The 26,133-nt window shown below is 33.6% G+C and overlaps 2 protein-coding genes across 3 annotated transcripts in view; one reads left to right on the top strand and one right to left on the bottom strand.

Annotated features, from left to right (window-relative positions):
* The window catches only part of LOC121374989 (large neutral amino acids transporter small subunit 1-like), a 37,187-nt gene extending 16,330 nt beyond the window's left edge, over window positions 1–20,857 (top strand). The window contains exons 2-10 of the mRNA XM_041502170.1: window positions 597–722; window positions 1,972–2,071; window positions 3,108–3,152; window positions 4,097–4,220; window positions 5,824–5,927; window positions 9,901–9,997; window positions 10,450–10,599; window positions 11,286–11,463; window positions 13,267–20,857. Coding sequence (XP_041358104.1) covers window positions 597–722; window positions 1,972–2,071; window positions 3,108–3,152; window positions 4,097–4,220; window positions 5,824–5,927; window positions 9,901–9,997; window positions 10,450–10,599; window positions 11,286–11,463; window positions 13,267–13,343 — 1,001 coding nt within the window. The 3' untranslated portion in view covers window positions 13,344–20,857. The remainder of the gene's footprint in view (window positions 1–596; window positions 723–1,971; window positions 2,072–3,107; window positions 3,153–4,096; window positions 4,221–5,823; window positions 5,928–9,900; window positions 9,998–10,449; window positions 10,600–11,285; window positions 11,464–13,266) is intronic.
* A 762-nt stretch (window positions 20,858–21,619) lies between these two features.
* The window catches only part of LOC121375201 (transthyretin-like), a 6,517-nt gene continuing 2,003 nt past the window's right edge, over window positions 21,620–26,133 (bottom strand). For both annotated transcript variants that reach the window (XR_005958285.1, XM_041502499.1), the window contains exons 2-4: window positions 25,223–25,362; window positions 23,821–23,956; window positions 21,620–23,008 (exon numbers count right to left, since the gene is read on the bottom strand). Coding sequence is in view for 1 of the 2 variants with exons in the window: in XM_041502499.1 (XP_041358433.1) it covers window positions 22,919–23,008; window positions 23,821–23,956; window positions 25,223–25,362 (366 nt within the window). In the remaining variant the exon portion in view is untranslated. The remainder of the gene's footprint in view (window positions 23,009–23,820; window positions 23,957–25,222; window positions 25,363–26,133) is intronic.

The following is a 26,133-nucleotide window of genomic DNA, read 5'->3' as shown; positions in this document are numbered from 1 at the left end:
TTAAAGTTAAATTTTTGATCAAATGTCTCACTTTATTTGCACCAGGCCTTAAGACAGTAAACTAACCAGCTATTCCCTATATATATGTACATTCATGTAGTACATACAGTCTATAGAATGTTTCTTCAAGTTCTCACTTTAACCAGAACTCATCAATTAATGGGAGTTAATTATCACTGAAATGGCTCACCATCACTCCCTTGAGACAACCCCTGCAATTAAAAAACAATTTCACAGCAAAAAAAACCACCATGCCATTGAAAAACTAAACCTTGAATAGTCCGAGGCAAAAATATGCCTAAACATCAACATAGGTACTAAAACCTCCACAGCATTGCCGATTGTCATGGGCAATTGCAGGGATGTAAATCTAGTTTAAGGAGTGTTATTTTATGGCTGCCCTTAGCATACTGTTACATATGAATTTAAAAAAGTATTAAAAGGATTAAATATTAGTGCTCAATACATATATGGTAATATTTTAAATGACTCCCAATAACCGTAAGCAATTAATCGCTCCCCTCAGGTTTTTTCATGATTTCAAGGTTTGATTAACATACAAATTTGTTGAATTTTGTTTTGTTTTCTTCATGAAGGTTTCCTCATTGCTGTGAATATGAGAAATGTCAAATGGGCCACCAGATTGCAGGTCTTCATCACCACGAGCAAGCTCATAGCTCTGGCTATTATTATTATTATCGGGTTTATATATTTTGGTAAAGGTAAGATCATACTGACAGTATGCTTATTTTAGTGTTTGGCCGAGACATTTGGCAAGACATGTTAAACACTTTTGGGGTATTTTTACCATTTTGAGCTCTTGATTACCCTTTGTTGGCTTTGGACAGCTGCCATAAATTATTAAAATTGATTGGCTGCATGTACATGAATATTCATCGGCATGCAGTTTTTTAATGCTTCTGTAGATGTTTACACACAAGTATATCTGATCTAATTATCATTTTACAAAAGTTCTGTTAGTTATCAAATATCATTTTACGTTTTCCGTGAATAAATCATGTCACTTGTTCATGCATGTGGCATGGTGGGATTCGCTCTTATACAGATAGTTTATAAATACGTTGTAATCCAGACATGTATAACATTGTGTAGTTATTACATTAAAGGAACTAAAATAATTTTAATATAACATCAACTTAGATACAATTCACAAACACAGCAAGTCCTTCGATAACACCTTACTAAGGGATTACAGGTAGTAATTGAGGCAATAAAAGTTCTATAGGAGACGGAGAGGTGTTACTTTTGGCAGACTCAGAGTAATTGTTTTACTTGACACATTAGTGCTAAAAGCCCAGGGGCAATAGGGGAAGTTGTTATTACTAAAATTTTAAACAGCAACATGAAAGTGTAAGATATTTTTTATCTTTGTACTTGCTTATAATACACATATTTATTTTTATAAGCCTAATCATGGCCTGTTCGATATCCTTTACATTAAACTATTCTGCAGTCAAAATGTGGGTCTTGTTCGTTTAGAAAAATAAAGAAGCTACAGATATTACCAAAATGTTAATATTGGATGCCTAGCACAGCAGATATATAAAAAAACATAGAAAGTTATTTTAAGTCATGTGTCTTTTATGTCCCTCGGTTACTGAATGTTATATATAAAAAAAAACATTTATGATACTAAAACCACAGATGTATTAAAAATAATTTATGCAGCAGTGTAAAGGAAATTAGATTACCTGCAAAATCAACCCCAAAGTAAATTATTATGACAAATCCCAATTCAGTATGAACAATTTTATGTATAAAAGGAGCTAAAATGTCCCTCCGTTGTTTAATTTTTAGGGCACTGGAGCATATGACTAGGACTCTGTGGCAGTTAATTTGCCGCATAGCTGCCATTAAATTCGAACCCTGCTAGTGGTATATATTTTCTTTTAATACATTGTTTAAAATATTTGTAATGCATTAAAAATTATTAATATGAATCTGTTTTAGGAAGCACAGAGAATTTTTCGGACGCTTTCTCTGGAACAGACTACTCTGCAGGAGCTATGGCTCTCTCATTCTACTCCGGCTTTTGGGCGTACAGTGGATGGTAATGATAAAACTATATAATTTTTATAGAGCATTCATGTTTAAGTAGTTGAGAATTTCTTACTTGAGCACACTTGAGTTAATTAATTAACATATATATATATATATATATATATATTGAAAAGCAAACCGAAGCCTTGTACATGAATACATGTACCTTCCCACATCTGATTCAGAGTTTCAGATTGCTTTCATAATTATCTTCTCCTGCACATGTGTGAACCATCATGTTTGGTACCAATGTTCTAGTATTAGTATACTCATGGTTAGCTCTGGCATTCATCCATTGTGAATTTTTAAAGCCACATTTTAATCTTTATTTAAATATTGAGTTAGACAATGTACATTTTCGTCCTCAAATGTAAATTAGGAAAGCAGTTAATATTATTTGTATAATTTTTTTTTTTAAATTATCGCATGGTCTCTTTAGTAGTGTCGTTTACGGTAAACAAACTTAACTTTGTTACTTTGAGGGAGAAATGTAGCTCACAACCTTGTATACTATTTGGCTGATATGTGATAGGTCACAGAATTCATCACCTGCTATGGACTCGAGAGTTTTCCCCCATCCCAACTTAGTGCCCCATACATCAAAGACTGGGTCAGCACAAAATGTTGCCAAATTATCAACCAAACTTTAAAAACTGCAGAAACCTGGTTATCAATTATTTCATGAAATTATTTCACTAAATTAACACTTTTTAATAAGTTTCAGGGCTCATACTGAACCAATTTTAGGTTTAGTATTTAGTTTATGTATTTTTATGAAATTTATAAAATTGCGAGTTTGGCAAATGCCAGAGCTAACACTAAAAGGATTGGTGTATACTCTTTTATGAAAAGTGCATATACAAAGTTCTTTGGTGCTTTTTTTTGGTAGGAATAGCATATATGTGGTGGTTGAGAATAATGCTATGTTAGGCACCAAATAGCTGTAGTTTAAAATGTGTTGAGGTGTCACTGAGCATATATATGTATACATGTATGTACTTCTTCTTTTCTTACATGTTATAATATACATTTGTTTCACTTTGCAGGAGTTACTTGAGTTTTTTGACAGAAGAGTTGGTGAATCCAAACAGGTGAGTGGCTTTTTTATGTTTTAAATATTGACAATACATTTATTACATGTATATGTCATAGTATTATCTTGTAATTGTTTCAGTTGAATGTAGCACAGTGGTAGAATGGTTATATGAGCTGTAAATGGTCGTAGGATCCGTCTCCTTCATGTCTAAGGCTATGGTATGTACTGTCCTGTCTGTGGGATGGTGCATATAAAAGATCCCTTGCTGCATTAGAAAAAATGTAGCAGTTTTCCTCTGATGACTACGAATCAGAATTACCAATGTTTGACATCCAATAGCCGATGATTAATTGATCAATGTGCTCCAGTGGTGTCGTTAAACAAAACAAACTTCCTTCATGTCTTGTGAATTTATTTTTTCCGTTACAGGTTCTAGAATTTAAAATAAAATTCACAGCCATGATGGTTAAAAATGCACTTTCCCAGTTTTAATTGTTGATAAAACAAAGACAGTAAATGAGAATAATTAACTTTTCAGTGTACATTTTACACACTGAGATCATGTTTTAATCAGTTTGTCAATTCACACAACAGAAAGGCTGATTAGGTATATTTTATTGGTTTTTCTGCTCCCTCAAAGTAATATTTGGTGTTTCAAGTCTAAAAATCACTGGTCTTGGGTATCGGGCCACTGCATTCAAGAACCTGGCCAACAAAGGCTATGGCATCTCACTTCCATTTATTTTATTTTATTTATTTTAACCAATTACGGTTCAAATAGTGCTCTAGGTTCTTGTTTATCTGAGATATATGTCCTGGATTGAGTTTAACTTTAAGGGTTAGTTGTTAATAAATATAGCAGTTTTTTTAGAATGTACAGTCTTGTTGTTGTTTGGGGGGGTTTTGTGGGGGGCGTTTCATTTTGTTGTTGTTTTCTCCTCTCTCTCTCATTTTTTTTTTTGGTTGTACATCTGAAATAAAACTTGTAATGTTTTTCAGGAATCTCCCACTGGCTATTATGATATCGATGGGCATTGTGACATCTGTATACCTCATTGCCAATGTTGCATATCTTGCTGTGCTATCACCTCAGGCCATGCTGCAGTCAACTGCCGTTGCTGTCGTAAGTAACACAAATCCACAGTAGATACAGAACAGAATAAGGTTTGATTCGGCACCGAACACTTATTACAATTCTTAATTTATCAAATGCTTACATATAGCCTCTATTAGGGGTACCGATTTTCCGCGATCATGGAATCGCGGAATTGCAAATCTTAAAACAGAATTTATAATTTTCCCGAGTTGTCAAATAAAATGCCAACTTTTGTGGTCAAATAATACATTTATTTATTTATTAATATACATACATTGTTTTTCTGCTTAATTGATCATTTGAATCATTAAGGCACAACAAAGTATGTTACTCTACAACAAAATGTAAACACGTTTCCAAACAGTGTTGGCTGCCATTTTGTTTTTATCGCTCGGCTCGGTTCGGTTTTATTCAGTTGGGTAAATTCCTAGGATGCGTTCGATTGAGTGCTCGCCTGTAAATCAATGCAATAGTTCATGCAAGCACTTTATATAAATTAATCAATTACACTTCAACACTTCATCTTTTCACCAAACATTGAAGACGGGGGTACCGAATTCTTAAAGGTAAATATGCCTTTTTTTAAAGCTATGTATACTAGAGTAGATAAGTACAGTTCCTTTAGGATAAGGGGAACTGGCCCAGACTTTATCTACATTCTTTCCTCTTTTTATATATATTTTTTAACATTACATCTTCCACTCATTTTAATTACAAATTCCACTCAACCTTTTTATTTTCACTTGCAAATAGAGTTTATTAGAAATTAGCGAGAAAAATTAGGCAGAGTTACATCCCCTAACTGCGTTCCAGTTCCGGCGCGTTCTGCTAACAGCTGGCATGGCCGATGAACACAGTTGTTTGTGAATCTTCAGCTGAGATTTATGCATGCCAGCCCCTGGCATCATAAGTGTCCCCATCTATGCTTTAAAAATAAAGAATGATACAGGTAAAAAATAAGTTGATGAAATTACGTTTTATTATAATTGACCATTGGTTAAATATAGGAGATGAATCTAGTGAGCTGTCATCCACCCTGATTGTTTTGGTTTTCTTGCATGGAACGTTTGGATTTTTTTTCAAAGCTGCAATCTCGCCTCACATTAATTATCATAATTTCATTTAAAGGTACAAACACACTTACAGTTTTAATTAAATGTGTGTGACAGTAACAGTTGTAACAGTTAGATAACAGAAACATATGTTTATAGTGAACACATTTTTTCATACTATGGAATTTACTACAAGTTATTTATTTCTGAGCTGCTTGTTTTCTAAATTACTTGTACACACAATAGTATATATTTGTTATTTCCAAAACACTTATTTTTATTTTTACGTCAAACCAAATTGTTTTCATTACTAGTAAATTTTTACAGTTTAGCTAAATTTCCAGACCCTATGCTAATTCCGCACTCTACTCTTATTGGGTTTGTTTTTAATTTCCTCACCCTATGTTAATTCCGCACCCTATTTTTTATTGATTTTAGAAAATTTTCCAGACCCTATGCTTATTCAGCCTATGTTTAATAGGCACTCGAGAGTATTTTCTGCAGCAACCTTTTGTGGGTTTGTTTTTTTGATCCTTGAAAAATGTTCGTTTTCGTTTGACACTGTCTTACTATTTCAGACTTTCGCCAGCTACACGATGGGAGTTATGGCATGGATTATGCCAATTCTTATTGCAGTCTCAGTGTGTGGAACAATGAATGGAACGTCTCTTTCTATGTCTCGGTTAGTACTAAATACATAACTTTAAAATACAGCCAATGGTGGCTAAATCTGTAGACGTGTATTGCTTTTGAAAATAAGCCTTTAGTCATTCAACTAAAGGATTAACTTTGAACAATCAAGTCTACTGTTTTATGACATTATGTGAACGACGTAGATACCAATCGTGGAATGATTAGAATGACTGAATGTGCCTTGATTAATAATAATATATTTAATAATGGTCTGTGATTGATCCATGCTGGTTGGCCCTTTGGGTTATATCTCATTCCAGCCAGTGCATCATGACTGGTACTGTATAATACTTTATTTTCGCGTGTGAATGAAATTCGTGAAAATATATTCCATGCGAAAATAAACTTTTTATAAAGGCCGACAATTTCTTTTTAAAATATGTAGTCTTGTTCAACTATACCACATTAGTTTCTGATGTACGAGGCTAGTAGTAACAAAGCAGTGCTCCCTCCTGTCATGGAACAAACCACAAAACACAAAAGCTGTTTAAAACTTTAAATCAAGAACATGATTGTAAGTACATACCGTATTTGACCGGAAATAAGCCCAGGGGCCCAAGACAACTCATTGTAAGCTTAGCATGGGGTGGGCTTATTCCCAGACAAGGGGCCAGTTTTGTTGAAAAAAACAACAAAAAAACCCAAATAATTAAAATAAATAATAATTGAATGAACTAGGAAGAAAACAAAAAACGTCCAGTAGCACATCTATTAATTAGTGTTCCATTTGTTATTAATAAATAATAATTGTTTATTAATTAAATTGTTTTTTTTACTAGTATCTAATTATCAGAAACACACCTTCTATGTTACAATTACTTACCAGTGCTGTTTATTTACATCCAAAATTTAATGCTGAGAAGACTTAAAACAACAAACTCGATAGCATATACACACGTTTCTGACAGGCAGCCAGCTTACACTACAAAGAATTGTCAGTCTAGGCCATTGTTCTTAGCCAATCAGAATAAGGTATTTGCCTAATTAGCATTAACTGCGGACCCAGTGTGGTGGTAAAAATAGACATTGGTTTTTAGTTCAGACTTGGGTTTGGGTACTTCAAAGAAATGCTGCAGGCATGAAATTGAAAACAATGTTACACACTGTTACTGTTAGACTACTAAATCTCACTGGTGGTAAAATATTGTGTTACATTTGTGTTTAATTATCTGCAGGAGGTATGACCTTTTAAATGAACTTTGAGCAAACTTGCAGTTTTGTGTTATTTATAAGGTGACGAAGTTGGGGGTGGGCTTATTTACGAATGAGGGCCTAATTTCTTAAATGCTATCAAAACGGAGGGGGGCTTATTCAAAGACATGGGCTAATTTCCGGTCAAATACGGTACATGATAATAAAACAATACTAACACTAAAAAGCTTTATGCTGTTTTCCTTCGCATGTGCTAGCGATCAGTTCATTGGACAGAGTCTACACATGTTCAACGACGGAAGTAAACATGCATTATCACAGTATATTAAAAATGTTGAAGTGAAAAAATCCGGACTGGGCTATGTTCATATGTTTCACAATTTTATTTTTATTTTTGGCCTGTTAGCCAATCACAAACCGTTTTGAACTAGTATTTTGACGGCAATAAATATTGTTTCAATCAAACTTAAGTTACTGAGTACTAGTACCTTGTGCCTTCAAATTTCATTTCTTTTGTTTTCGGTTTTTGTTTTCATAACAGTTATAAGGATTAAGAAAAAACTGCATGCGGTAAGCACCTTCTGTAAGCTTATTAACTTGTAAACAATAAAGTCTTGATTGGTTAAAGCAGGAAAATTATTGTTTTATGTGTATAGCACTCGTGTGTACATGTAGGATTAGTTCTACAGATTAGCGTAACAACCGGCAAAACTAAGTTCCATTTTCATTAAATCGTGAAAATTTGATCCCGCGAAAATAAAGTATTCTACAGTATATCAAATGCTGTGGTATGCGCTATCCTGTCTGTGGAATGATGCATATAAAAGATCCCTTGCTACTAATTTGAAAATGTAGTGGGTTTTATCTCTAAAGCTATATGTTAAAATTACAAAATGTTTGACACTCAATAGCCAATGATTAATAAATCAATGTGCTTTAGTGGTGTCCTTTAAAAAAAACTATTTTTTATAAGGGCAATTTTGATATAACGACAAAGTGACCCAGGGACGAACGTGGTCATTGTAACGAGGTCTTGACTGTATTTCGTTTTTCCATCTGAAGATCATTTCATCTTTTTGTTATGGGAATCTATCTCTTTGAAATTTACCTTGTTTGAATTTGAATATGTGTTCCTTTTTCTTTTCAACATTACCTGTCCTCAACAAGTGCACCTCCCCCCACGCAAGTGGTCTGGTCCAAAGAGAAATAGGAAGTTATAGTCACATGACCGGAGCTACAGGGAGCATACAGTAGAAGAATTTTAGGCCATCCCATTGGCTGTTGAGATGTTCAGACCAGACCACTTGCGTGGGGGGGGGGGGGGGGGGGGGGTGCACTTGATGAGTTCAGGTGATGTATCTATAAAAGAGAAAACACTCCCAAGTTTTCTCCATATTAGTCCCCTACAGGTCCAACCATAGTGAATTATACAGGCAGGTTATCTTTTCATCTGTCCCACATATAGTGTTCCAGACTATTTTTTCACAATGCTGCAAGAGATATTCAGCTGAAATGTTGGGTTTAGCGTCATCAGAATTACACATCAAGTTTAACTTTCATGGGGATTGGCCCATTTTTGACAGAGTTATGGTCCTTGGACAGATGGGGACATGTACTCCTTTAGCACAGTGTTCTGCAAATGTTTGGGAAAAGTCACTAGCCCTCACAGTAGCTTTGGCTAGTGTCCTATGCTTTATAGTAATAAAATTGATAATTTCTACCAGCCCAGATAAAAAATTCACTAAAATCTGAAACAGATTGTTAACAACTACGATAAATTACTCTCCTACCATTAATTAGCATTAAATTTTCCCCAGATTTTATCCAGACACAAGTTGTGAAAAAAACACTATTATTACACATATGGTTACAAATATCTTGGTACATATCAAAGTGATATGTCCCACTAGAATGCCAAGTGGGACGTAACACTTTTGACGTCACACGATGACGTCATCAATTAGCACACTACAACCTTATAGGAACATCAACGAAACGAGATGAGTGATACAAATTAAGATCGATTATGGGTAATAAATAGGATATTAAACTCGCTACCATTTCGCTAAAGCTCGTGACAACTGAAAATTATTTCACTTGGGACATAAACATGATACGAAATGGAAGCTTGTTTAATATCCTATAACAGTGACACAGATTCTATATGTACATACGAGACTGTAACGATGTTACCAGTATCGACTTCACTGAGATCGCATAGGGCAAAATACATGCATTTTTCTGACGTCTGCCATTTTGTTTCTTTATGGAATACTCTTCAAGAGGGATGAAAGCCTCCAAAGTATACATGTGACGTAATTAATATAAAATCAATGTTCTCTTGTGGTATATTTAAACAAAACAAGTTAAAAGAAAATTAATACGACATTATCGCGTTAGCTTTTATATCATAACACGTCACGACGTTGTTAGATTAAGTCATATCCTTTCACCCACTTGGAGAGTATTCCATAAAAAGGCAAAATGGCAGCCTGCATAAAATCACATGCTTTTTGTCCTATGTGATCTCAGCAAAGTCGATATAGGTGACATACATGTAGTTATCATCTAGTATGTATCTGTGTCATTGTAATGGGTTTTTCAAGATTTCTGTCCAGACAAAATGAGGGTAAAATCTAACGAAAAAATAAAGGTACGAGAGCAATTTATTGTAGTTGTTAACATTTTGGTTTGGACTTTAGCTGGGACCAAGGGCTAGAGAATTTGTCAAACCCTGCTTTAGCAGTCCTCTGAGAATTCTTGTTTCAATTGCTATATTGTTTACAAATGTTTTTCAATTGTTATTGCAGGTTATTCTTCATTGGTGCACAGAATAACCACATGCCACTGTTCATGTCGATGATTCACGCCACGTACCTGACACCAGCAGCTTCACTTCTAGTTATTGTACGTATCAGTGCTATACTTACTCATGGTCTTCAGTACAGTACATAATTACTTATTACCAACACGGTTTAGGATCGGCCATTGGGCTATTTCTTGTTTGCAAAGTGCACCATGACTGGTGGTATGTACTATCCTGTCTGTGGGATGGTGCATATAGAAGATCCCTTGCTACTAATAAAATGTTTAATCTGGTTTTCTCGCTAAGACTGTCAAAATGACTAAATATTTGACATCCAATAGCTGATGATTAATACATAATGTGCTTTAGTGGTGTTGTTAAACAAAACAAACTTTTAGTTTATAAGGATATACTTTCGCTTAGATAAATGCCATAATGTTACATAGGCTACAGTACTGTATATATATTGATTAATTCATTCTACCATCTATGAATCCATACATGCATTTGATAGTAAGGTCATTCATGTTGTTTGGGTTTGGCTTTTTTCCAGCTTATACTGGTGATATGTTTCCAGTCATCAAATGATATCTGGTTTCTTATTGAAATGGAAGGCTTTGGTTTTGCTACTGTCTTAACGATTGTGTTTGCTGGACAGGCTTATTTAAGATGGAAAGAACCCGACCTCCATAGACCAATCAAGGTTTGCATTTTATTCTTTATTTCACTTAATTTAGGTTTATGTTGGTATATAAACAGCATTTTATGAATGTGCAATAAATGAATGATAACATTTACTTGTATTTTTGATGATGGGGGGTGGGGGGGGGGGGGGGGGGGGGATTTTCATTTATTCATTTTATATAGAATATTTCATAAAGACGATTTTCTGAAGTCCACAATGTTTTATTGTGAGTCATGTTCAGAAGGTGTAGTGATCACAAAAAATGTTTGATACCTGAATGCTTTCCTTAATTACATTCATTCACCTTATGTCCGTGGACCCATTGGGATATTCTCATTCCAGCCAGTGCTCCACAACTGCTGTAACAAAGGCTGTGGTATGTACTATCCTGTCTGTGGGATGGTGCATATAAAAGATCCCTTGCTGCTAATCGAAAAGAGTTGCCCATGAAGTGGTGACAGCGGGTTTCCTCTCAATATCTGTGTGGTCCTTAACCCTATGTTTGATGCCATATAAACGTAAATAAAATGTGTTGAGAGCGTCATTAAATAAAACATTTCTCTTTTTTTTTCTTTATTCACCTTAATTTATTCTTCTGCTGTTTCCAGATATACAGGCCAGAAAGTCATGATTAATATATATTATGGTGATTTTCTCAAACATTTTCTTGTACTGACTCCTGTTTTTTCTTCTTTTTTTTATAGGTTCCAGTAGCACTTCCAATAACTTTAAGTGTTATCACATTTGCCATTGTGATACTAACATTCTACCAGAAACCTCACGAGAGTATTATGGCCCTGCTGTTAGTGGGTGTTGGGACTTTACTGTATCTCCTAGGAAACCGATGGACCAAGAAACCAAAGGAGATTCAGAACAAAATAGGTTTGTTTCTGCAGATTTATACCAAATTTAATATTGCAAAGCTTTTTAGATTGTCCGAATTCTTTGGAATTGTTTACTTTTGTTGTGAAGGAGAAACAGTTTCTTTTTAACATTACCTGTCCTCAACAAGTGCACCTCCCCCCCTCCCCTCCACACAAGAATTTTAGGCCATCCCATTGGCTGTTGGGATGTTCGGACCAGACCACTTGCATGGGGGGGAGGTGCACTTGTTGAGGACAGGTAATGTATTTATAAAATAGAAAACACTCCAAGTTTTCTCCATTTTTTCTTTTCAACTGAACCTAACCTCAATCTGTTGGCATTTTCCCCCTATGATAGAAGGCTGGTCCAAACATGTCAACAACCAAAGGGATGGCTTAAGTTTATCTTCCAATGAGTCCTCTGCTGTTCTTCTGTTCTTGTCACAAGTTTCCGTCTTCTCCTTTGTGGGTTGGACGTAGCCCAGTGGTAACGCGCTCGCTTGATGTACTGTTGGTCTAGGATCAAAAGCTGTTGGTGGGCCCATTGAGCTATTTTTTGTTCCAGCCAGTGCACCATGACTGGTACATCAAAGGCTGTGATATGTGCTATCCCGTTTGTGGGATTGTGTATATAAAAGATCCCTTGCTACAAATGGAAAAATGTGAGTTTCCTCAAAATTGCCAAATGTTTAAGAAGCCGATGATTAATAAATCAATGTGCTCTAGTGGTGTTGTTAAACAACACAAACAAACTTTGTCTTCACCTTTGTTCATATAGTCTTTAATGTGAGGATGTCTCCACCAATTGTAGTCTTAGCCCTTCAGGTTTTAGTGTTTCCAGGTTCCTAGATTATACTCGAGCTAGTGTTTCCACTAAAATTGTAAGAAATTTCAATTTGTTTTACACTTAGTTATATTTTTTCATGAGATAATGTTGTTTTAACATATTTTATCGATGGCATTTTCTTACTTTCTGATAATTTTGATATTTATAATGTAATAACCTTTAAAATCCTGCATCCACAATGTTTATATAGAGAATAACTAGTTAATGTCATCAGATACCTGCTTTCTCATTCGGCCTGAACACGATAAAGATAATAACTAGTTAATGACGTCAGATACCTGCTTTCTCATTCGGCCCAAACACGATAAAAATAATAACTAGTTAATGACGTCAGATACCTGCTTTCTCATTCGGCCTCAACACGATAAAGATAATAACTAGTTAATGACGTCAGATACCTGCTTTCTCATTCGGCCTCAACACGATAAAGATAATAACTAGTTAATGACGTCAGATACCTGCTTTCTCATTCGGCCTCAACACGATAAAGATAATAACTAGTTAATGACGTCAGATACCTGCTTTCTCATTCGGCCTGAACACGATAAAGATAATAACTAGTTAATGACGTCAGATACCTGCTTTCTCATTCGGCCTGAACACGATAAAGCAGATATCCGATATCATTAACTAGTTATTATCTTTATCCTGCAAACCATAAAAATTAAGGGGAAAAACTATCATTTCTGTTATTTCAGCCACATTGTACGATGATCTAGAATTCAAAAGAGCTATTTTGTAATGTAGCTACATGTATGTGTGAGACGTCAAAAGAGCTATTTTGTAATGTAGCTACATGTATGTGTGAATAGAAATGGTGGTTGCAGGTTAAACATTGATTAATTTACCTTACTTTCACTTTTTTCTCAGCTAATTTTCAACTGATGCCTAATATTATATAATGGTTTCAATTTTATTTTGTAGCAACTCTTTTGTTTGATTTTTAAACACTATAACAAATGTTTATTATTTCAGATTCTATTAACAAGTTTATCCAGAAACTGTTGATGGTTCTACCTCAGGACAACCCAAACAATGTCAAATGGGATTAGGACTACAAAATGACAATTTGACAGTTGTATCTATTTTTATAACTATCACACCCTATCATATCTCTTGTGGCTATCATCTACAGCTGTTAATGTGTGCATGAGCACTCAGTACAGTAATTATTGATTGGCTGTGCACTTTCCATATTTGAAACAATAAGAATAATTTACTTGGTAACAATAATCACAAATTTTGTCTTTTTCTCGTGATCAAATGAAAGTTACAACAAAATATACCCCATATCAGTCATCATGTAAAATGGATCTTTTTTTAAAAGTCAATAATTTCTTAAAAAAGGAAAAGGAAAACTTGAAAGTTACAAAAGAATATACCCCATATCAGTCATCATTTAAAGTAGATTTAAAATATAAAAAAAGTCAATAATTTCTTAAAAAAAGAAATGGAAAACTGTTGAAAGTTACAACAGAATATACCCCATATCAGTCATCATTTAAAGTAGATTTAAAACAACAAAAAAGTCAATAATTTCTTAAAAAAAGAAAAGGAAAACTGTTGAAAGTTACAACAGAATATACCCCATATCAGTCATCATTTAAAGTAGATTTAAAACAAAAAAAAGTCAATAATTTCTTAAAAAAGAAAAGGAAAACTGTTGAAAGTTACAACAGAATATACCCCATATCAGTCATCATTTAAAGTAGATTTAAAATAAAAAAACAGTCAATAATTTCTTAAAAAAAGAAATGGAAAACTGTTGAAAGTTACAACAGAATATACCCCATATCAGTCATCATTTAAAGTAGATTTAAAATAAAATAAAAGTCAATAATTTCTTAAAAAAAGAAATGGAAAACTGTTGAAAGTTACAACAGAATATACCCCATATCAGTCATCATTTAAAGTAGATTTAAAACAAAAAAAAAGTCAACAATTTCTTAAAAAAAGAAATGGAAAACTTGAAAGTTACAACAGATATCAGTTATCATTTAAAATGGATTTAAAAAAAAAGAGTCAATAATTTCTATAAAAAGGAAAAGAAAAATTGTTGTGGAAATAACATATATGTTATATACTGTAAATGATACAGTAAATGAGGCTGGTACAGCATGTAGATGTGTTATTGGTTGTAATGAGTCTGGCCACTAAGTATATTTAATAAGTTTGGCTTTTACGTTAACCATAAATGATACAGTAAATGAGACTGGTACAGTATGTAGTATGTAGTTATTGGTTGTAATAAGTCTGGCCACCAAGTATATTTAACGAATTTGGCTTTTACGTATAGGCCTACCGTAAATCTTTGAACAGAAGCCCAGGCTTTTTTTCTCTTTTTTTCATGACACTCTTGAGACCTGGTCTATATTCAAGCCAGGTTATTGTATTGTTTTCCATGCAAAGGTTTCTAACATGATCTTATTGTAAGGTCATATTCTAAATCAGTCTTCCAAACCTGTTTTGTACATGGATAAACCTCTTAGCTCATTGAGAAATGAAAAATCCTCCTTCTTTCCTGTTCTTGTCATGTGGTTGTAAGCTTCGGACATTATGAAATGGAAATGACATGTATAACCTCATTAACCTGACAAAGCTACAGTAACAGAAGTTGGCCTTTATAGAAGGCAGGCCTCTATTCAAAGATTTCCCGTATTATTGTTGTGACATTGGGTTGTTTTGTTTCTCTCAAACAAGAGGTTGCATACTATTGGTATTTACTAACACAATTCTTTACAGATTTTTTTCTCTTTTTTTCATAAACAGATATAGGTGCTATTTGGAACATGTCTTTTTTTAATCAGATTTAACAGTTACAACTTCGATTAAATTTATCACATTAGTAATATGTACAATTGCTTGAAATATATATTTTTTGGGTTCCATTATTGATTCTGCATTTAGTAAATGTATTTCAATTGTTGTTGTAGAGGACTAGTTGGAATGGGAAAAAAATAGTGGGTCAATCCGTTGACCCATCACACTCAAGTTTTAAAGGAACAGCTTCTATATTATATAATGGATTTTTGTTTCATATTAAATGTTTTAAATTTATCAGTGACAATTTTGGTTACCACAGCAGCTGTATTATAGGACAAATTAAATTTACATGTTTATTGACCATTATTCAATATGGTTTCAAAATCCATGAATTTTTAAAACTTAATTATGCAATTATAGTACATTAAAGTAGCATGTTTATTTGTGCATTTGCAGACACCGGTAAAATCCCACACAATGAAATAACATAGTGTGTCCATTTATTTGATGCCGAGTGCTAATACTGTTTTACCGACCAGTGGCCTAATTCACAAAGTTCTCTTAGGCTCTGCTAGACAACAAAGCATCCTCTTTGCAAGTCTTTTAGCATTGCACTGCAAGAGTTTAGTGAATTAGGCCCCTTATTATGTAACAATACATGTAGGTAAGGGAATGCATACGGAAATGTCTCCAGAAACACACAAGTGGATTTAAATTGTGTTCGTGTCCATGCCCGCATAAGTTGATCAAGTTGATTTTGATCGCATCATGCAAAATTTTTTAATTTGGTCTTTATCTTTTCAACATAGTTTTATGTTTTCTGTTTTTGCAAAAGGTTTGTTTGTTCAGTGCTGATGTATGTAAATTAAAATTTGGCAGAACTGTCTTGTGATTTAAGTAAATATATATTTGTGGAATGTGTAAGGTACAGCACTAGATGGAACTGTCTCATCTTTGTTTATTTTATGACTGTTTTATTGTGTCGTATTATTCTGTTGATCGTTTTGCTTTTAATGTAAGAGTTATAATGACATTATATAAAAACTATTTTTATTTAATTTTTATCTGTAAAATGTAATACTGTGTATTAAATGGAAGATAAATAACAACATAACTGTAATATTGGCACCATCATGTATATAGATTGTTGTGTTCATTATGACAGACATGTTTGTCACTTTATTTATTTTACATATCTTAACTTGATTACATTAAAAATATGATGATTGTTTTTATTATATTATTTTAAAAGATATACCGGTAATAATTATTTAAAATTATGTCAAAGAGTATGGAGTTTCAGGGTTAGGGCTAACTTCTTTTTTGTCTATAGTGGTATGGTTTGTTTATGGCACAGTATTGAGAAAGGGTAGCAGAGTTTCTTCTGTTATGGTATAGCAAGACATTTTGAAATATAGGTAGCTTAAAGCATGATTTTATGGCATCTGAAGCCACAAATATTGGTTTTATTTTTTAAAAACAATTATTAATTTAAAGACAAAAGTTATATTGTGAGAAAATGTCTGCCCACATTCCTGCTAGCATAGCCCAGGAGTAAACTTCAGATGTGACAAATAAAACATATTTAATCAGTTGATTACAATACAATATGATGTTACAGTATAGTGCTATATCAATACTCAAATTTACTGTTTAGTTTTAAGTTCTGTCTCGGTACAAAAAAAAGCATTAAAATGTACATACATTTCACACCTTTTCTTTATGAAGTGACTTATTATTATTGTTACAAGGTATCATATCATGCAGTCAGCTCTCTCATAATTCTATTCTTAATATGAGAGTATAAAACCTATATCTTACTAATCTATTATTTGAAATTTTAGATTATTAGCTGTTGAAATATATTCAAATAGTCTTGTAAATAGATTGTTAGCTGTTTTAGATTATACACCCTATTAATTTTAAGATTTATGATGAAATAACTGTATGGGTTGACATACAAATTTGTTTTTATCATTTGCTGAGTATCTGAACATATCGGGCAAGGTTTTAAAATTTTATTGTTGTTAACTATCAGAAGGATGTAAATGTTTCCAGGTGACGAGTAAAATATACACCTGAAAATTAATTAAGCACCATTGAGTTTTGAACATGTGGCTTGTACTTCGCATATAATTGTAGCCATTTCGTTGACATGGATACAAAACACTGAAATTAACGTGTATATACAGAGACTATTGACACGTGGCACTGTCGTTACTTCAGTATTTAATGTATTCTAGAAAAAAACACAGAATACATAAATATGCATGAAAATGTATGGTAAATAGCTATGGAGCTGGAATCACACTGATGTGCTTCTCATACGTGATTTATTCATGCCATCTCGGTAAATACCCAGCAGATACAGAATATATTAAATCTTTCAGTATATAATTTTTAAACCCAGTCGGCATGGGCAATTACTTCTAGGTGCCTTTTAGGCAGTTGTACAATTCAAGTAGTGCTTAATTAATTTTCAGGTGTATTTTTCCAAATTGCAATTCCAGTATGACTGCAGATAAGTCTAAAGAAAGGGCCACTTATCCAGCTGGACTAATTTAAACTGCTACATTACAATTTAAAGTGGAAGGAAATGTAGGGATGTCTACTATATCTGATGCATTTTTCCTTTAAAAAAATTCAATTGATATCATCCAAAATAACTTTAGTTCTGTTCATGTAGGTAAGATTGTAAAACTACATGTTGACTGATATACACTTGACTTGAAAATACACACTGTCCTGACTTAGAAACACACTGTCCTGACTTGAAAACACACACTGTCCTGACTTGGAAACACACACACTGTCCTGACTTGACAATACACACTGTCCTGACTTGGCAATACACACTGTCCTGACTTGGCAATACACACTGTCCTGACTTGAAAATACACACTATCCTGACTTGGAAATTCACACTGTCCTAACTTGGAAACACACACTGTCCTGAGACTTAAAAATACACTGTCCTGACTTATGTTATGTCACAAGATGATGAATTTATTATCGTATTATAATTTATTAAATATCTCAATTTTTCATTAATGATAATCTGGGTGCCTATTTTACCTTTTACATACTAGGACAACCATATCTAAATTAGCCATAATCTGTTTTGTGTTTTGTTTTGTTTTGAGTTTTTTAAATGCTAAACCATGATTATCAATCTTTTGTTTGCTATAAGACATACAATTTTTTGTAACTAATGAATTAAGTTTTTAAAAATTATGTATTGAAGTTTGCTTATTTTTTGGGTGTTGAACTACATTTAGGTTAAAATAGCATTTGGTGTTTTGCTTTCACTTTTAATTTTTGGCAATGCTTGTCTTTATATTGTGTTAATATTTCAATCACGGTAGACTCCATTGCCATTCTAAGTGGACCATCATAAATGAAGTTGTTTACACTGGTAGTATATGTTCCATCAAAAGTAACACCAGTGAATGAAATGAATGTTTAACGACACCTCAGCGCAATAATATGTCGACTAGAGGATGTCAAAAAGTAAGACCAAGATCGGTTGTTTAGTATTATAAAATTAGTGTATACCACTTGAACCATGTCATTTATTTAGGTGTTTCATATTTTGTTTAACTTCTGTTTTACTTTTGTTTCAGTAATATTGATTATTATTAAATATTATTTAACTAGGATACTTTACACTGCAACTTTATCAGTTTCATTTTTGTTGACATACTGTTAATTATTTATAAATCCAAAGAATTAATGTTATGGCATATTGCTTTTGCGTGTTTCATAGTTATCATCATTAGCATCTTCACCATCATCACCAAATCCATATTGTGGGACGGGGAGGGGAGGGTGGTCACTGAGCTCATGTGTAATTTTTTCTGTATGTCCAATATATTTTCTGCCTTGTGCTAATTAAATAGTTATGTGGATGGTTAATAGAGATGGGCCCAGTTTTAGGAAGTGATCTTTGTCACTAACTTTTGTAGTAGAACACACTTAGTGATTTACGGTGATTTTAGCACTAAGATTGTTTTGTAAAAGTGAGCCATGGTCGCTAAAGCATTAAGCAGGTTTAATTGTGCATTTTCTGTGAACACCAAATTTACTATTGGCATTATTTGCAACAATATTAGCATTTTAATGTTCATAACCCAGTCTATTATTTGGTGAGTATGCTCAGTATCCCAGTATTTTTCATTCTCATCTGTATAAAATTCTTGCGAGTGCTTCACATTGTGGTGAGTTTACTTTGTGTCAATAACTTACATTATACAATGTAGTTTCATCACTGTTAGTGTTATGATTAAATAATGCATATGTTTGATAACATTCAGTGTTTTTGCTGGTTAAGGTGTTATTTTTGTTGTTTTGTTTTTTCTCTTCTTTTTTTCTCTTCCTTTTGTTTTAAAGGCATGTCAATATTTTTTGTTGTATCTTTGTGCATTTTATTTACTGTATGTACATTGTATTACATTTTGTAAGTTGTATACCCGAAATGAAACTGATTTGTATAGAAAATGTTAATTTTATTTCCCCTTTGCTTAAAACTTGTTTTAGCGGGGTGCATATAACTAAGTCAGATTTCATGGATGGCATGACTAATACATAGAATTCCTATGTACGCAACGATTCAATCAACATACACATCATAGATACATCTGATCCTTGAAAAAATAAAAATAAACAGGGGCCTATTTCACAAAACATCGTAAGTTTACGTCTGAAACTAGCAGTTATACCGGCATACATTTACAAGTGTTTGGCATCTATATCATTACAGAAGATAGAGCATTTTAAGGCCAAAAATAAATGGAATATGTGTACTTTTAACTGTATTTGTTGTACTATAATAGTAATAAAATTTGTGGTTTAGTCATAGATTTACGTTTACGTGGAAAACTAGACTTCCAATGTTTTGTGAAATTGGGCCCAGGACTCTACACATGTTGTTTGGGTGTGTTTAACTACCTTATTTCAGCACAAAAATAGTCATGCTAGTTGTAGTGGCATACCATACGTGTATGAAGCAAAACGATACTTGGTACACACGAATTTGTTCTCATCTTGTCAGACCAATCTCCTCAGGTGGTATAATGGTACTAGCTAGTCTAGCTGAAATATTCCTAGTTCCATTGTTATAGTAATTATTAGTTTTATTTTTTAAAATGCTTTTCAAACTTTATCCCATTGACCACCTATATATGGTAGCAAGAGGTGCTCAATTTATGCCTTTAACATATATTTTGTTCAGATATTATTATTAGAAAATAAGGATGAGCTATTTTTATGCAGATATCAATCCAGAATATATTATAATTATGCAGCATAAATGTGGCCTCGGTGGTGTAGAAGTTAAGGCATTGAATTTAAGGCTAGTAGGTATTGGGTTCATACCCTGATACATGCACACCTCAGGGGCGGCATGGTGTAAAAAATAGTGGTATGGCTCGTGGTTGCCAGACTCGCCTTTCAAATGACTTGTAAGGATATTTTCACAGATACAATAAATATAACACACACACACACACACACACACACACACACACACAAAAGTGGTATGGCCATGCCCTACCTCTTTGAAAAGTGGTACCGGCCGTACCGTCTGCATCGCCCTTGCACCTATAATGAGTTTTAATGACTGTTGAGAAGTGTAAGGCAACTACGTTGACGTTGTTCTCACTAACCATTAGCAATATTAACCCACTGTCCTGAACAGGCATCCTAGATAGCCTAGGTGTGGTGCCCAGGAGAGTATGTTTGAATCTTAATTAGATATAAGCAGAGTGGTTGTTATGTTTTTATTTTTTATTTCAAAATAATTAAAGGGGCATATCCATAAAGAATGCAATTAATTTGTAATTATATTCATTAAAAAAAGAAAAGGAAAAGATGTTATTAACTGTAAATGTTACAATGGCTACAAAGTTAGGAATATTCCTTAATAACCTAGAAATGTGACGGAATTGGTAAAATGAAAAAGAAATATCTTAAACGTACCATTTTATTTTGATTTTCAGTGTTAAGCATGCCTACTTTATGCATTAAGTGTACACATACTTTTTAAATTGTTATCATGAGGTTTTTTTTTTTTATCATCCTTGCATACTTGTTGAGCCTGGTTTCCATCAAATCTGTTGCAGGTAAACCCAAGAAACAGTCTGAGAAAACAGATTGTTTGCTTCATATCTTTGAGGATCTGTCTAACACAGAGCATCTGTAATTAAATTAGACCTGCCTCGGTGGCGTCGTGGCAGGCCATCGGTCTACAGGCTGGTAGGTAATGGGTTCGGATCCCAGTCGAGGCATGGAATTTTTAATCCAGATACCGACTCCAAACCCTGTGTGAGTGCTCCGCAAGGCTCATTGGGTAGGTGTAAACCACTTGCACCGACCAGTGATCCATAACTGGTTCAACAAAGGCCATGGTTTGTGCTGTCCTGCCTGTGGGAAGTGCAAATAAAAGATCCCTTGCTACCTGTCGTAAAAGAGTAGCCTATGTGGCAACAGCGGGTTTCCTCTAAAAAAAATCTGTGTGGTCCTTAACCATATGTCTGACACCATATAACCATAAATAAAATGTGTTGAGTGTGTCGTTAAATAAAACACTTCTTTCTTTCTGTAATTAAATTAACTCTTTTTTTTTTAATATGATTTTAGTGGTGAATGCTGCATTTTTGCTTGGAAGGGGGTGCAACATTCGAAAAGATTACCTACAGTATTCAGAAGTACACCAACATGCATCATCTATATGGTAATCTTCCAACGAGATATTTAGCTGACTAAGATGTTGCATGTTCCCCACTAATAAACAATAAATGCATTATATTCGTTTGCTAAACACTGGGGGTTTTAGGACTTCGAATTTTTGTTGACGAGTTTAGTTGGCGACCAGAGCGAAGACCACCTTAAGTGGCCCTGCTACTGATTTTCTGGAATCCAAAAGTTGGTTATACCAGTGTTGTAAGGATGGAGGTGTCTGTATTCTGAATGTTGTTTTAGCTGTTATAACTGATATGACACTATTTTTCTAATGATGTTTTACTTTTAAAATATCAAATCAACTGCAGTGATTATCATATTCATCATGATTGTAAAATTATAGTGTGGAATTTTGTTTAATATGTATTTTATTTTATTTTATTTTTGCTTTGAAAAAAAAGAAAAGGTTTTGGGGTTCATCATTATTGCTATTTATGAAAGTGATAAATACTACTATATATACTGTATGTATTGTTTAATACTATTCATGTACCAACGTTATAAACTTCTGCCTAAGACGTCTATTGCCTTTTTTTAATTATTTGCTTTTATTGAAAGACGTTTACCACTTGTTGGAAAATGGTATAATTCAGTCAAAGATAAAAAAAATATTCAAGGTTTATTTATTCTCTTGTAGAAGAATAAAATAAACACTGCAATCGCGTTTATCATTAAAACCCAAGTAAGTCATTCCACAGTGTATGTGTGGAGTTTTAAAAGGAGGGTTTGAAAAACGAAATTGATCAATACAAGTACTGAAAGTTCCATGTATTTAATTTTTAAATTTCCAGGATCGTTCTCTGGTGCTTTAAATCACATTTCTAAAGTCGAGTTATGCATTCGGCTCATGCAATGACACTTGAAAAGTGAGGTTTCTTTTAACTATTTGAAAAGTTCTCTTATACCCTTGTTTCGTCCATAGTTCTTCATAGAGGAATATAAAAAAGTTTGTTTTGTGTAACGACACCACTAGAGCACACCTGGATATCAAACCTGGTATACTGCAAAACACCACACCCCTACCAGTGGAATATGCAAACTATATACCCTAAACCAGATATGCACATGTCTTAAATTAATACATTAATTCAATTTGTATAAGATGGTCGACATTTCCAAGGCGTATTCATATTTCAACAGTCACGTTATATCCAAATGGGCTGATGTTCAACAAAATGAAAATATTTGGACGATCATTGTCGATTTCGAACACAACCTGGAAAAAACAATCGGCAAATACGTGTGTACAGTCACGTGACCTATTTCAATTTTATATAATACATAGTGAATTATTTTATCTTTAATAGATGTATGCAAGATTGACAATAACAAATCTAAATTGGGGGAGAGGGATTGGCAGCTTTTATATAGCTAAAACACGAGTCCACGTTAATTTTGTTATTAGTTTGACGTGAAAGCTCAAATGCTTTACATAATTACCGTGAGTATTCATAAATATTTTAGGCGTTGGTTAAATGGTTATAGTTTGTTTTGTTTAACGACACCAGTAGGGGACTGATGGATACATAATCGGTCTATTGGATGTAGACAGGAAACCCGCTACATGGTGTCTCACAGCGCATTCATAATACACTATTTCAAATACTTTTAAATGTTTCTTGGCGTAAAGTAAAGTAAAACAAACATAAACATTATATATTTTATGCGAGTTACAGGGCTGTAAAACAATGTGTGTTTTTGGAAGGGTGAGCTCAATTTACAAAGCCTGCTTTTGACTAAAATTTGGCCATATAATATTTAAAAGATGTACATACCAGTTGTTTGTTTTTAAAAAAGAAAACAAAATTAATAAAGGCGACATCCCAAAACGTAGGGTCGAAATTGTGATAAAAGTGATAAATGTTTAAAATTTTCGCAGTTTGGGATTTTCGTGCAGTTAAATAAAATATGGTTATTGTTTATTTAAATGATATCAACATACATGTAGCTGTATCAATATCTTAATATAATGGTTATTGAGATAAATGGCACTGCTAATATATTGTATGATGTGATGATGTAACTTACCTCAATGAAAGGAAACGAGGATTTGGATCCCATATTGCCAAAATACGAAGATGTTTGCGCACGCAGCTTGTACAGTGAGTCCTGTTTCAAAGATTTTGTCTGCATCATCGATACCACCCCGTCAGAAGTTGTTATCCTGCAATACTCGAGTGGTATTAGTAAATAAATAAATTTAATTAATAAATTAATTAATTAAATAAACAAATAAAATAATTAATTAAGAAATTAATAAATAAATAAATAAAGTGTACATGGACGGTTCACCACATTTTGGTGGAGTAATAATTTTGAACTGATTAGGAAAGATATATATTTAGAACACAAAATGTGATACCCTAATTTCAATCGTACCCTCAGCTGATTTTTTAAAAATGTACATGTTGACTTTTGTCAAAATTGTATATACTTGTAATATTCATCAACTCAAACTTAATATACTTGTGATATTTATACTTTGCACAGCTCTGTACACACTGTTTAACATTGTAATTTTTATATTGTAGTTGATAATAAATTTATAAATGTTTACCATTGTTTGACATCCAATAACTAATATATTTTTGTGTTCGAGTGTCGTTAAACTTTCATTCATTCATTCATTCATGCATTTAAATAAATATAAATATTTACTAAAAATTAAAAATAATAAAACAGCTTTTATAGTTATTAAGGACTGACAACAACATGTTTAAAAGGTACTCTTCTCGGTGGACAAACTCTAATATTTCAAAGTATTTTACAACCTCGTGATTCATCATGCACGTACTCGTAACTTAATTTTGAAAAGATACGCAGTTTTCTTCTCAGACCTGTTTCATGGGGGGGGGGGGGGGGGGGGGGGGGGGGCTAAGAGGGGAAACCTGGCAGGTCCCTTACCCCCAAACGCCCATTTTAAAATTACATGGATCATTATAGGTAGATTTTATATTTTCGACTGTTTGTTTAGACGTAGAGTTTGTGTATATAAACACTGGGATGCTTTGGATGGGACAAATTAGCCACTAGATTGTATACTTCTATCACTGTGTATTATTATACATGTATTTTCATTCCACACACCGACATGGATCTTGGGCTTTCAAGGGTCCGCTTTTAGAATTCGTGTACCCATTCCTAGATTCAACGAATTTCGTCATTGATTATCAAAGTTAACAAAAATCTAGAGCTTACTATCATATGAATAGGCGTACCCTTCTTAGAATTCTTGTACCCATTCCTCGGAAATCCTAGATTCGCCATTGGTTACCAAAGTTAACAAAATTCATCTAGATGCTTATTATCATATAAATAGCCGTATCCTTTTTAGAATTATGTACCCATTCATCGTAAATCCTAGATTCGTCATTGGTTACCTAAGTTAACACAAATCATCTAGAGCTTACTATCATAAACACATGCGTACCCTTCTTCGATAGTTTCCCACTGGTTGGTATCGTCTTTCTTTGACAAACTGACGGGCAGTCGAGAGACAGCAGCACCACATGCCATGTCCCTAACCTGGACAGTCAGTGGCGCCTTAACAGACACCTCGGCCATAGACACCTAAAATAGTGTAGGACAATTTCATAATTCGACACTATGTCACTCTGGCTCCCCAGCATTCCCTTGGGACTAGTCCAGTATAGCTCAAAGACTTTGAAATATTAGTTTTTTGGTTTTTTTAATTAATTTTTTTTTGGGGGGGGGGGGGGGGGGCGGGCTTGTGTTTTTTTAGTTTTTTTTAGCTCCCCTTAATATATGTATTAAAAAAAAACCTACAAAAGGATTAAACATCAGTGCTCAATATAGTAATATCTTAAATAGCTCCCCATAATGTTAGTTTGGGGAGTAATAATCACTCCCGTAATGTTTGTTTTGACGGTAAGGTCTATAATTTTCATACGAAAATATTCACTTTCAAAATTAACTGATTGATTATGTGATTGTCTAAATTATATTTTACAGTGTCAGAACTTCTAGATGTATATACTATATTGGCATTGATGTTAGTATGTTCGTCTTTGATACTGTAACATTCTGACGCCGCTCGTATCACCGCTACACCTACGTCTGTGTATTCAGGTTTCTTCTAGCATTGTGGCTTTTAAAGTCTTAGAGATGCATCTACAAGTGACCAAGATAAATAAGGACGGAAGCGGGTAATTAAAGTTTATTAAAGGTTGTTTGGTATGTCTCGAGTGTGTGTGTGCGTGCGCGATTGTGTGTGTGCGTGCGTGCGTGTGGAGGGGTCATATGAAACATCCCATAGCCACTTAATTAAATTGAATGCCAGTTTAGGACCCCTCCATTTCAGCTATTGTGCGAAATAGGTCA

The sequence above is a fragment of the Gigantopelta aegis genome, chromosome 6 (genome assembly GCF_016097555.1).
Source record: "Gigantopelta aegis isolate Gae_Host chromosome 6, Gae_host_genome, whole genome shotgun sequence".
Lineage (NCBI taxonomy): Eukaryota > Metazoa > Mollusca > Gastropoda > Neomphalida > Peltospiridae > Gigantopelta > Gigantopelta aegis.
Note: the sequence above shows the minus strand (reverse complement) of the source record. Positions and strands in the feature narration are given on the sequence as shown.